At 39.6% G+C, this 12,440-nt stretch overlaps 1 protein-coding gene across 1 annotated transcript; it reads left to right on the plus strand.

The window, feature by feature from the left end:
• The first annotated feature begins 4,155 nt into the window (after positions 1-4,155).
• On the plus strand, positions 4,156-8,447 carry LOC110526212 (androgen-dependent TFPI-regulating protein). The gene is made up of 6 exons (XM_021606997.2): positions 4,156-6,338; positions 6,697-6,822; positions 6,964-7,065; positions 7,161-7,276; positions 7,477-7,628; positions 7,730-8,447. The coding sequence occupies exons 1-6, from the start codon at positions 6,186-6,188 to the stop codon at positions 7,759-7,761; spliced, it is 681 nt and encodes a 226-aa protein (XP_021462672.2). The 5' UTR covers positions 4,156-6,185; the 3' UTR covers positions 7,762-8,447.
• The last annotated feature ends 3,993 nt before the right edge of the window (positions 8,448-12,440 follow it).

The raw sequence follows: 12,440 nt of genomic DNA on the forward strand, positions 1-12,440 counted from the left end.
GCCAAGTCTACATTTAACTTTAGCCTGCAGCTTTGATATGTGCTGAGAGAAGGACAGTGCACCGTCTAGCCATACTCCCAAGTACTTATATGAGGTGACTACCTCAAGCTCTAAACCCTCAGAGGTAGCAATAACACTTGTGAGAAGAGGGGCATTCTTCTTACCAAACCACATGACCTTTGTTTTGGAGGTGTTCAGAACAAGGTTATAGTTAGAGAAAACTTGTTGGACACTAAGAAAGCTTTGTTGTAGAGCATTTAACACAAAATCCAGGGAGGGGCCAGCTGAGTATAAGACTGTAACATCTGCATATAAATGGATGAGAGAGATTCCTACTGCCTGAGCTATGTTGTTGATGTAAATTGAGAAGAGCATTTGGCCAAGGATCGAGCCTTGGGGTACTCCCTTGGTGACAGGCAGTGGCTGAGACAGCAGATTTTCAGACAGCAGATTTTTATACACTACACTCTTTGAGAGAAGTAGTTAGCAAACCAGGCCAAAGACGCCTCAGAGACACCAATATTCCTTAGCCGGCCCACAATATTGGAATGGTCTAACATATCAAAAGCTTTGGCCAAGTCAATAAAAATAGCAGCACAATATTGCTTAGAATCAAGGGCAATGGTGACATCATTGAGGACCTTTAAGGTTGCAGTGACACATCCATAGCCTGAGCGGAAACCAGATTGCATATCCGAGAGAATACTATGGACATCAAGAAAGCCAGTCAGTTGATTATTGACAAGATTTTCCAACACTTTTGATAAACAGGGCAAAATAGAAATAGGCATATAACAGTTAGGATCAGCTTGATCTCCCCCTTTAAATAAAGGACGAACTGTGGCTACCTTCCAAGCAATGGGAACCTCCCCAGAAAGGAGAGACAGGTTAAAAAGTTGGAGATAGGCTTGGCGACGATAAGGGCAGCAACATTAAAGAAGAAAGGGTCTAATCTGACCCAGATGTTTTTTTGGAGTTGAGTTTAAGGAGCTCGAAGCAGTAATCTCTCCGGTTAATTTTGGTCAAAATTTGGTTGTAGGTTTGAAGTTTTGATCTGGAGCGAAAGCCATGCTGCGGAGGGTAGCATCCTGCATATGTACCTGCCGAAGAATCCAAGAATCCAAGTCAGAGTACAACAATCGGTTAACCACCTAACTGAGGAACTTAATTTAATCTTGCGTAATACCCTAGATGCAGTCGCACCCCTAAAAACAAGAAACATTTGTCATAAGAAACTACCTCCCTGGTATACAGAAAATACCTGAGCCCTGAAGCAAGCTTAAGAAAAAGATCATGATCATTAGAAAGCAAATTACGGACTCCTCTTTAAATCTGCGTATTTCTCCAAAGCTCAGTTGTCGTGAGTCTACACAACACTGCCAGGACCTAGGATCAAGGGAGACACTCAAGTTTTTTTATACTATATCTCTTGACACATTGATGAAAATAGTCATGGCCTCTAAACCTTTAAGCTGCATACTGGACCCTAGTCCTACTAAACTATTGAAAGAGCTACCATCGATCACCACATTCTTTTGGAGAGATTGGAAACCCAAATTGGTCAACACGAACAAGTTCTGGCCTAGTTTAGATCTTATATGTCAGAAATATATCAGTTTGTCTCTGTGGATGGTTTGTCCTCTGACAAATCAACTGTAAATTTCAGTCTTCCTCAAGGTTTTGTTTTAGGACCACTATTGTTTTCACTATATATTTTTATATTTTACCTCTTGGTAATGTCATTCAGAATCATAATGTTAACTTTCACTGCTATGCGGACGACACACAGCTGTACATTTCGATGAAACATGGTGAAGATATGTCAGTTGTCCTGGTCCCCAATCAGAGGCAGCTGATTGGATATGTCAGTCGTCCTGATATGGCCCCCAATCAGAGGCAGCTGTTTATCGTTGTCTCTGATTGGGGATCATATTTAGGTAGCCATTTCCACATGGTTATTCGTGGGATCTTGTCTACGGATAGTTGCCTGTGTGCACCAGTAGCTTCACGTTTCGTTTGTGCTTGTTTGTTTTGTTTAGCCGAGTTTCGGTTTATTAAAAATATGTGGAACTCTACTCACGCTGCGCCTTAGTCTATTCATTACAGTGAACGTGACAGCTTGTAAGTAAGCATTTCACTGTAAGGTCTACTACACCTGTTGTATTAGGCGCATGTGACAAATACAATTTGATTTGCTCAATACACCAAGTCACTACAAAGATATAGGCGTCCTTCCTAAATCAGTTGCCGGGGAGGAAGGAAACTGATCAGGGATTTCATCCTGAGGCCAATGGTGACTTTTAAATCTGTTACAGATTTTAATAGCTGTGATATGAGAAAACTGAGGATGGATCGAAAACATTGTAGTTACTCCACAATACTAACCTAAATGACAGAGTGAAAAGAAGGAACCTTGTACAGAATAAAAAATATTCCACAACATGAATCCTATTTCCAAATAAGGTACTAAAGTAAAATTGCCAAAATATGGCAAATAAATTAACTTTATGTCCAGAATATCCAACATAAGACATCACTGAGTACCATTCTTCATATTTTCAAGCATGGTGGTGGCTGCATCACGTTATGGGTATGCTTGTCATCAGCAAGGACTAGGGAGTTTTTGCTCTGACATGCACTGTCAAGTGTGGGACCCTGTATAGACAGGTGTGTGCCTTTCCAAATCATGTCCATTCAATTTACCACAGGTTGACTCCAATCAAGTTGTAGAAACATCTCAATGATGATCAATGGAAACAGGATGCACCTGAGCTCAATTTCGGGTCTCATATCAAAGGGTCTGAATACTAATGTAAAGGTATTTCTGTTTTAAAGGTTTTATACATTTGCAAACATTTCTAAAAAACATTTTTTGCTTTGTCATCATGGGGTATTGTGTGTAGATTGCTGAGGAAAATGTTTTTATTTAATCCATTTTAGAGTAAGGCTGTAACGTAACAAAATGTGTAAAAAGTCAAGGGGTCTGAATACTTTCTGAAAGGCACTGTATGTTCTTATTGTTTGTATAATGTATTTTACAAGTGTTAAGATGTGTATTCTGTCAATTATTTTACACAATGATTATTCCCTATTGGAATTGGGTCTTTAGGTATCCTCTCGGAGGCCAGATGTCACCATAAAACAGATCTTAGTGGAATCTGGGCCCCTGAGCCATAAAATTGTCCATGGGTGTCCTTAAGAGGTTGATGTTTTAAATGTATAGCCTATTCAACCCCAAGGTCTCAGCCTTGATGTAATGGCATGGAAGGGTGAAACAGTGAACAGATATGGCAAGAGTATGTAGGTCAGCCCGCCTTTGGATTTGAGAAATATGCTGTGAACCTCTAAGAGGAACATGTCTGTCTTCTCATATGCATATGCATATGTCTGTCTGTCTATCTCTTAAATATAGAAGTTGTCCACCTTAAATTTTGCAGCTAGCATTTCTCCACACCTTGACCAGGTTTTTGATTCTTAACATTTCCCTCAGTCAAGTATTGAATATCAAGCGCAGAGTCTAGGGAGCTTTTTGAAAGCCAATGATGGTAGATCGGTAACAATAACAAATCAGACATTGAATATCTCTTTTAGCAAGGTGAAGTTAATAATTATGCTGTGGATGATGTATTAAACCACCTAGACACATCAAAGACACAGTTGTTCTTCTGAACTGAGCTGCAGGACAAGAAGGAAACTGCTCAGGGGTGTCACCATGAGGCCATTGCGGATTTTAAAACATAATCAGAGTTCAATGGCTGTGATGGGAGAAAACTGAGGATGGATCAACAACATTGTAGTGACTCCACAATAATGACCTAAATCACAAAGTGAAAAGAAGAATATAAATATACAAAATATGCATAAAGTAACACTACAAAAAAAACACGACAAAGGAATAACTTTTTGGCCTAAATGCAAAGCCTTATGTTTGGAGCAAGTCCAACACAACAACACATCCATCACTGAGTAACTGCTTCCTTATTTTCAAGCATGGTTGTGGCTGCATCATGGTATGGGTATGCTTTTTTTTAAAAAATTTTTAAAATTTTACCCCTTTTTCTCCCCAATTTCGTGGTATCCAATTGTTGTAGTAGCTACTATCTTGTCTCATTGCTACAACTCCCGTACGGGCTCGGGAGAGACGAAGGCTGAATGTCATGCGTCCTCCGATACACAACCCAACCAGCCGTACTGCTTCTTAACACGGCGCGCATCCAACCCGGAAGCCAGCCGCACCAATGTGTCGGAGGCTGCGCCACCCGGGAGGCTATGGTATGGGTATGCTTGACATATACAAAAACAGTGGAGTTTTTCCAGGATGAAAATAAACGAGATGGAGCTAAGCACAGGCAAAATCTTAGAGGAAAACCAGTTTCAGTCTTCTTTACACCAGGCACTGGGAGAGGAATTCAGTTTTCAGCAGGACAATAACCTACAAGACAAGGCCAAATCTACCCTGGAGTTGCTTACCAAGAAGACAATGAATGTTCCTGAGTGGCCAAGTTACAGTTTGACTTCAATCTGCTTGAAAATCTATAGCAAGACTTGAAATGTGAAGATTTTTGAAAATAATAAAAATGGGCAAATATTGCACAATCCAGGTGTGCAAAGCTCTTAGAGACTTACTCAAGACACAGCTGTAGGGTGAGTACTTATCAAATCAAGATATATTAGTGTTATATTTTACATTAATCTCAATGGAAATCTTTGACAAAGTATTTTGTGTGGATCGTTGACAAAAAAAAATGTGAAGAAATCCAAGGGGTCTGAATACTTATGATAGACTCTAGATAAATGAAATACTTTTTCAACACGTTTGATTTTCTTAGGACTACAATAAAGTTTAATACCGGAGAGAATGTGTTTGTATGTTGATACAAAATATTTTGTTGGTGTACTCTTTCTTGTGGAACAGGACCTGAAAAGGCATGATCGTCATGATTTCAACCTTTCTGAATAAAAGTCTTGATGCTAAACAGCAAACATGATTGTTGAAAAGAGTACTTTTCTGTAACATGCGACAAAACCAAAATGCCAATTTGGATACTGTGGCTCCAGACCTGTTTGACCTCAGCGAGGGATTGACGCTGCTAAAAAAGTAACACTGTGTTTAAAGTTTTGGGCTATTTCTTATCTCACTTATTGATTAGAACAATTAGACTATGAGCTCTCCTATTTCAAAATGTCCCAATTCAAAACAGTTTCTGCAAGCTGATTATAGTGTTTTACATTTCAATGAGCTTACTCTTGCGGCTTCACGGGGACAGTTGGAGACGGGAAAACTCTGTTTGCCGTCACCCAGAGTGGAAGGTTTGACAGGATCTACAAGGAGAGGATGAAATGTTTCCCTCTGGAGTTTCTTAGGGATGTATGAACTGTGAATTGTAACAGGCATACTGTTGATAAGTGTTACAAACATTTTGACAGGCCTACTGTTGATCGCCAGCCTGTCTCATAAGACTTGCTATGTACAGAATGTCCTGATATAGCTTGTCCATGAGTGAAGAAAGTGCTTGAACCCAAAAGTAATTTTGGGTCAACCATTTAGTTAAGCAACAGAAATAACTTTGTGTGAACTTATAATTAGTGTCCTATCCAAAGCTCCTAGAGTGAAACAAATTGATTAGCTACAGCACTGAGCGAATATTTTATTTCTGTACTAATTAGAGACGTGCTGTGTATATGTAATGTAGGCTATTATATGAGACATACTAATAAAGTGTCCTAAACCCATTATGTATCTTAGCAAACACCATAGACATAATAATAATAACATATTCTGTTTCCATTACTCATTATATTTGTTATGCTCATTAGTCATCCTTTGAAAAAAATGATTTGACGTCACTAAACCAATCACGTGTCAGATTGGACTGATTATAGAATAAGAAAACCCCAAACATTACCAACAACAGTGGACCCCTTGTTTAGGAATGTGCTTTTGTAACCCTTCTATTTCCAAATGTATTAATAAGCCGATGCTGAAACATAATCGTGTAATAAAGAGCTTTTCTCCGCCAAAACCCCTTCTTTCTTGTAACATTGTGCACTACACCAGATAGGAAAGTGGTGCCTGCTTGGTGGTACAGTTTGTGTCAATGCCAGACTCAGTGTTTGCTATTATTTCTGTTAGTGTTTGCTAGTATTTATATTATAGAGATAGATTGATACTATCTTAGTGTATCATGATTGCAAAAGTGAGAATAGTTTACCATATCACAGCTTTCAGCTGGTATGCCTTTATCATTAAGTCCCTGGCTGCTAAGGATGGACAGAAGTTACCACCTGGGATCTTTGAGTATGGTGGACCCTGGAAGTACCTTACTTTCCTCAACCTGGTGAGATTATTTTGAATTTTAATTACAATTGGGGGTTGGATTGTAATGGATTAAAAGGTACTACAAACTCAAATTACAAAAGTTATTCTGAAAAGTTATTCTGAATTGAATTGATTTGGGATAGTTGGACGAAATTGGTTATACTGCATGGGTTGTGGTTTGATCAGAACAATAAAACTTAACACAGAGTTGAATGTATCCGGTATAGAGGTTCAAACATGTCAACCTAGTCAGGAAAATCTCCAAGGTCACATGAGGCTACCTGATTTTTGTTGTATGATTTTTTGTCTGTTTATATTAATGATAAATGATAACAAAATGGGAATAACAATAATATGCTATGTATGCAATATTTAAGTTATTGCAGATGGTGTTCTTTGGGATGGCCGTGGTGAATGATCTTCAGACTGGGAAAAACACAGTCAAGGGTCTTAACAAGTGGAAAGACCTCATCTTCTCTGTCCTTGCCTTCCCTGTAGGCATGGTGAGAAGGAGTGATTGAAATATTGTGATTTGATATACCACCAACATAAAATCTCCCACATCAAAGGGAGATAGTATATCTCAAATTAATGGATTTACTGCCATTTTTTATTTATTTCCTTTTGTCTCTAAAATGTCTTAGTTTGTGGTGCTGCTTTTCTGGGTGATCTTTGCCTACGACAGGCAGCTTGTCTACCCAGAATCCTTAGATGCCTTCTTTCCTCTCTGGATGAATCATGCTATGGTCAGTACATACAAATTACAGACAATGATTGTGAATGTAGAAGTGGGCTGGAAAGTAAATATAATGATGATAATGTATGAAAATATTATTTGTAGCACACCGTTGTTATGCCTGTCTTACTTGGGGAGATCCTGCTTCAACATCATGTGTACCCAAAGACTAAAAACGGCATAGCTGCCTTAGGAGTTGTGGGCTTGGCTTACTTGTGCTGGTATGTAAAGGTTGTTTATTCATAAGATACAAATGTATGTATTGCTGACCAAGTGTTTGTAGCACTAATCCATATTAATTTGAAAATTGAGTTCAAATTCTGATTCAAAATCTAAGCTGCTGACCCATAAAGAGTCAGACATTGTACTTATTGTATGTTGTTTCACTGCACCTCCATTCTCCATTTGTCTTGTTCTGTAGGGTGATATTTATCTACTTGGCGGTAGGTCTTTGGGTGTATCCTCTCCTCGGGCTCCTTAGCACCTCGGGTGTGTTGGGGTTATTCCTCTTAAACATGACAGTGGTGGCAATGATGTATCTGCTAGGACGGACCCTAAACAACTGGGTCTGGGGTGAGTGACCTCAGCAGGCTAGAACCATGACGTCAGAAGCAGAATTACCATGCTAAAGCTATAATAACCTCTCCCTTTCTCTCTCTTTGTTATTATTTTAGGAAAAGGCAAGACGGTGACTAAAACTAAATGAAACTCTGCTCATTTTCCTCTTTGAATCCATTGGGGCCTGATACATTGTTGTCAAACAGATTTCGCCAACATGCCTCAAGAAATACTGTATGTGTATGAATAGAAATTGCACACAGGGTCTTATGTCACATGTACTGTCCTCTGCCAACATAGTTTCTAACAGACATGCTGTTGTTTTTCTTTTTTCAATAAATGTTATCAGCATCACAATTATAAAATTTAACTCACAGTTGAAAAAATTGAAATCCCAGGTAGGCCTACATCAGGTTGATTGGTTATGTCCTTTTCTACCAGGAAGTTATCACAACATTCTCAAAACAATCGTTCTCTACTTACCAAAATTCTCTAACCACAACTTGACCAAATGAGAATATGAGAGTAAACAAGGGGTGATAAAATATCTCACCAATTGTTAGAACTTTTTCTCTTGAGATTGGAATATCGTTGTGTTTTCATAACGTGTGGAAATCATGAAACAGTATGTGAGCTATTAAAGTCTCAAAACCATGGTTGTGTGTACTTTTACCACAACAGGAAATTGGATGTTTGCTTTTATGACCAAACATGTAATTACAAGGCTCAAAAAAGCATGATGTAAATATGATGTAAGTCATGTTCCTTTTGGAGGTATAATTTCATTATTCAATCATTAACAAATAAAATAAAAGGGCAGCAAATCACTGCAATGACAAATGTGGGCCAATGAGTGCATCCTCCTTCATTCTCACGTTGTCCGTTAATGTTCTTTGATTTTGGTGGATAGCTTGATCTTGCATAGAAATCAATATTTTCCAGGGTACCAAATGTAAATGTCTTTGTAACTGATTTGTACATTTCCTGGTACTCCCTAAGTGTGCTGATCCTTCAGGAAGTGCCGCCACGCAGGTCCCTGTAGTCCTTGGTGTTGAAGATAGTTTGGGTCTGCCTCTACCAATCCAACTGACAGGACTTTGGCCAATAAGTGACAGTCTTGCTCATTTATAACTGCAGAAGAAATAAACGTCAATTGATGATCCAGTCTTAAGGAATACAGTATGAACCAGGTTTGGTACCTAAAGTGTATTATCAGAATATACTGTACATAGCCTGCATCACCTCTTCACCTTTTCCTATTGTTTCCTTCTCATGCTGTGGGCCATACGTGGCTCTGTATATTATTTATCCAAATATGAATCTCCGTTGTCAAGAGTGGGAGCCATTTCCAAACATTTGAGCAAGCTAAAACAATACATTCAAGTGTTATATAATCTGATCATTAAAAAAAGCACACCAGGGCCCTTTTAGTCAGTGTTAACCCCAAGTATAAAGGTAAATGGCAATGCACAATACATCGTTTACATATGTTTCAATTGAGCCTCCAATGACTAAAGGATAAAATGTCAAGATAAAAATATTAAGGCCAACATAACATTTGGAGAACACTGTAAAAATGAATATGATAAGGTCGATAATTATATTCTTAGGAAACATTTGATGTGTACACCCTGAGGGAAGCATTCTATTTTTGAAAAGTTCCAAAACACAAGTAGGGAAAATCAGACTTAGAGGATTCATAGTTTTTGCTGGGCATTAAAGGGGAAGTTCATCCATTTTTCCGTGGCATTATTTTCACTCTTTCTGTGCTTGTAGAGGACACATTTTGCTGCGATATCACTTGCCATTGACTGCAATGCATTATGAAAATGTGTCTAAATCAAATCAAATGGAATTTTATTTGTCACTTGCGTCATAGACAACAGGTGTAGACTAAAGGCTGTTATAAACTTGGTCTAACGACATGTCTGTAGACAATTAGAATGCGACAAGTGTCGCTGGTCAAACTAAGGTTGATGTCCACACCCCCGCGGAAATCTAATTAGCATAATAAAACAATCCCTATAAAAATCTGTCAGTTTAAGCTAGATATATCTGTTTTTTTCAATCCACCGCATCTGCTTATGTAACACTTTCGGTGAAAGTCTTTCATCTACGGTGAAAGGTGACAGAGCTGGAGCGGTGTTTGTCAGACCATGAGAACGGTTTGGCCTACAAACGGACCCCTCTATAGAAAGATGAGCCTCTCATGAACATGATGGTGTTCTCTGTTTTGCTCTACGATCCCCACAAGCTTCTGAAGTCGATCGATACAGCTGATCCGTCAACTTCTGTCGGTAGCGTCCGAACACCGATACACTAATATGACCCCTCTGTGTAAAGGTGAGACTTGTTTTGCTCTAGGACACCCACAGGCCTCACAAGACTCGTCTAAAGGTCCCCTGGCACCAGTCAAAAACATTTATGGAAGTACAGTGCATTTGGAAAGTATTCAGACCCCTTCCCTTTTTCCACATTTTGTTATGTTACAGTCTTATTCTAAAATAGATTACAATTATTGTTTTTTGGAATGTATTGAAAATAAAAAAAACAGATACCTTATTTACATAAGTATTCAGACTCTTTGCTATGAGAATCCATTGATCCTCCATGAGATGTTTCTACAACTCGATTGGAGTCCACCTGTGGTAAATTAAATTGATTGGACATGATTTGGAAAGGCACACAACTGTCTATATAAGGTCCCACAGTGCATGTCAGTGAAAAAAACAAGCCATGAGGTCGAAGGAATTGTCCGTAGAGCTCCCAGACAGGATTGTGTCAAGGCACAGTGTCCTCCATCACTGTGGGGGGACTTGGTCAGGGAGGTGGCCAAGAATCCGATGGTCACTCTGACAGACCTCCAGAGTTCTTCTGTGGAGATGGAAGAACCTTCCAGAAGGACAACCATCTCTGCAGCACTCCACCAATCAGGCCTTTATGGTAGAGTGGCCAGACGGAAGCCACTTTTCAGTAAAATACATATGACAGCCTGCTTGGAGTTTGACAAAAGGCACCTAAAGGACTCTCAGACAATGAGAAACCAGATTCTCTGGTCTGATGAAACCAAGATTGAACTCTTTGGCCTGAATGCTAAGCGTCACATTTGGAAGAAACTTGGCACCATTTCTACGGTGAAGCAGGGTGGTGGCAGCATCATGCTGTGGGAAAGCTTTTCAGTGGCAGGGACAGAGAGACTAATCAGGATTGAGGGAAAGATGAACGGAGTAAAGTACTGTACAGAGAGATCCTTGATGAAAACCTGCTCCAGAGTGCTCAGGACCTCAGGCTGGGGAGAAGGTTCACCTTCCCACAGGACAACGACCCTAATCACACAGCCTAGACAACGGAGAAGTGGCTTCGGGACAAGTCTCTGAACCCGATTGAACATCTCTGGAGACACCTGAAAATAGCTGTGCAGCGATGCTCCCCATCCAACCTGACAGATCTTGAGAGGATCTGCAGAGAAGTATGGGAGAAACTCCCCAACTACAGTTGTGCCAAGCTTGTAGCGTCATACCCAAGAAGGCTTGAGGCTGTAATCGCTGCAAAACGTGCTTCAACACAGTAATGAGTAAAGGGTCTGAATAATTATGTAAAATGTGGTATTTGCAAAAAATAAGAAAAAAAAGTTATTTCTTTGTCATTATGGTGTGTTATGTGTAGAAATGAGGTGGGGACTACTTAATCAATTTTAGAATAAGGCTGTAAATTTAGAAAAAGTCCAGGCTCTGGCTATCGACTTCGATTTCAGAGCATTCTCGTCTGGCAAAAAAACATTGAATTTGTTGCCAGCAGCACAGTTACAGTCACCAACGCTCTGGATAACATGAAAACTGCCTAACCCGCTCTGCTAGGGCGAGTAAAATTGTCAGTGAGGTGTTCTCTCATTTGTATCTGGAAGTATCTAGCCAGCTAGCCAACGTTAGCCAGTTAGCTTGGGTGCTTGACTGCCATCGTGTGGTCAGAACGCTCGGATCAACCCTACTCCTCGGCCAGAGCGTCCAGCGTGCGCTCTGAACGCTCCGGGAGCGAAACTCTCTGAATTTATGAACGCCCACAAAGTCTCTGCGACTGTCGTTGTCGTGCTTACTGCCTCAGCTACCAGACCAAATCCTCCTGTGACAAGAAGATGCAGGAGTTCTAAAATGCTCGGATAGAAGTGCCTACTTTTATTTTGTCACACTGTGGCAGTAAGCTATTGTCTGTAAGCTAAAGTATCTAAAGTTAAGACGTTGTCAGCTATACTATGGTCATTATTTGAACTGGCTAGCCAGGTAGCCTGGCTTGCTAGGTTTGCCATTTACTTAATTTATTTTTAAACCGGTGGCTTTATTGGTGTTAAAATAGAGAAAGTATGCTATTTGGAGCACCAGGCTGCTGATATTATGCAGAGGCTGTCGTTTTGTGTTTCTACTTTTTCATAACGACAATGACAAGTTTGATGTCTACAATTGTCTACAGACATGTCGTTAGGCGGAGTGTAAACCAGCTTTAACAGTGAAATGCTAACAAGCATGTCCAAAAACGCTGCCAAACGCTCCAAACTAACTCATATTACATCAGAATCCCATTCTGATTGATGTCTCTGCACTACATTTTTTCAAGATTTTCCACGGTCCCATAAATCCATATTTGTATCTTTTCGTTGTTGTAAACAGCATCATGATTGATTTGATCGTTGTTGTAAACATCATCATGATTGATTTGATCCCCCAAACCATTTCGGATATTTTGTTTCGTTACAGAGATAATTAGTTGTCACATTTTGCTGAGTCATCACTTGCCATTGCCTATAATGCAATATGCAAATATGTCTAAAGCATA

Source organism: Oncorhynchus mykiss, chromosome 1 (genome assembly GCF_013265735.2).
Source record: "Oncorhynchus mykiss isolate Arlee chromosome 1, USDA_OmykA_1.1, whole genome shotgun sequence".
Lineage (NCBI taxonomy): Eukaryota > Metazoa > Chordata > Actinopteri > Salmoniformes > Salmonidae > Oncorhynchus > Oncorhynchus mykiss.

Bases quoted from the DNA above. Each gene is read 5' to 3' on its own strand.
- LOC110526212 (XM_021606997.2), top strand. From the start codon at position 6,186: ATGATTGCAAAAGTGAGAATAGTTTACCATATCACAGCTTTCAGCTGG. The intron at 7,277-7,476 runs GTATGTAAAGGT...CTTGTTCTGTAG, and splicing joins GGCTTGGCTTACTTGTGCTG to GGTGATATTTATCTACTTGG. The intron at 7,629-7,729 runs GTGAGTGACCTC...TTATTATTTTAG, and splicing joins CCTAAACAACTGGGTCTGGG to GAAAAGGCAAGACGGTGACT.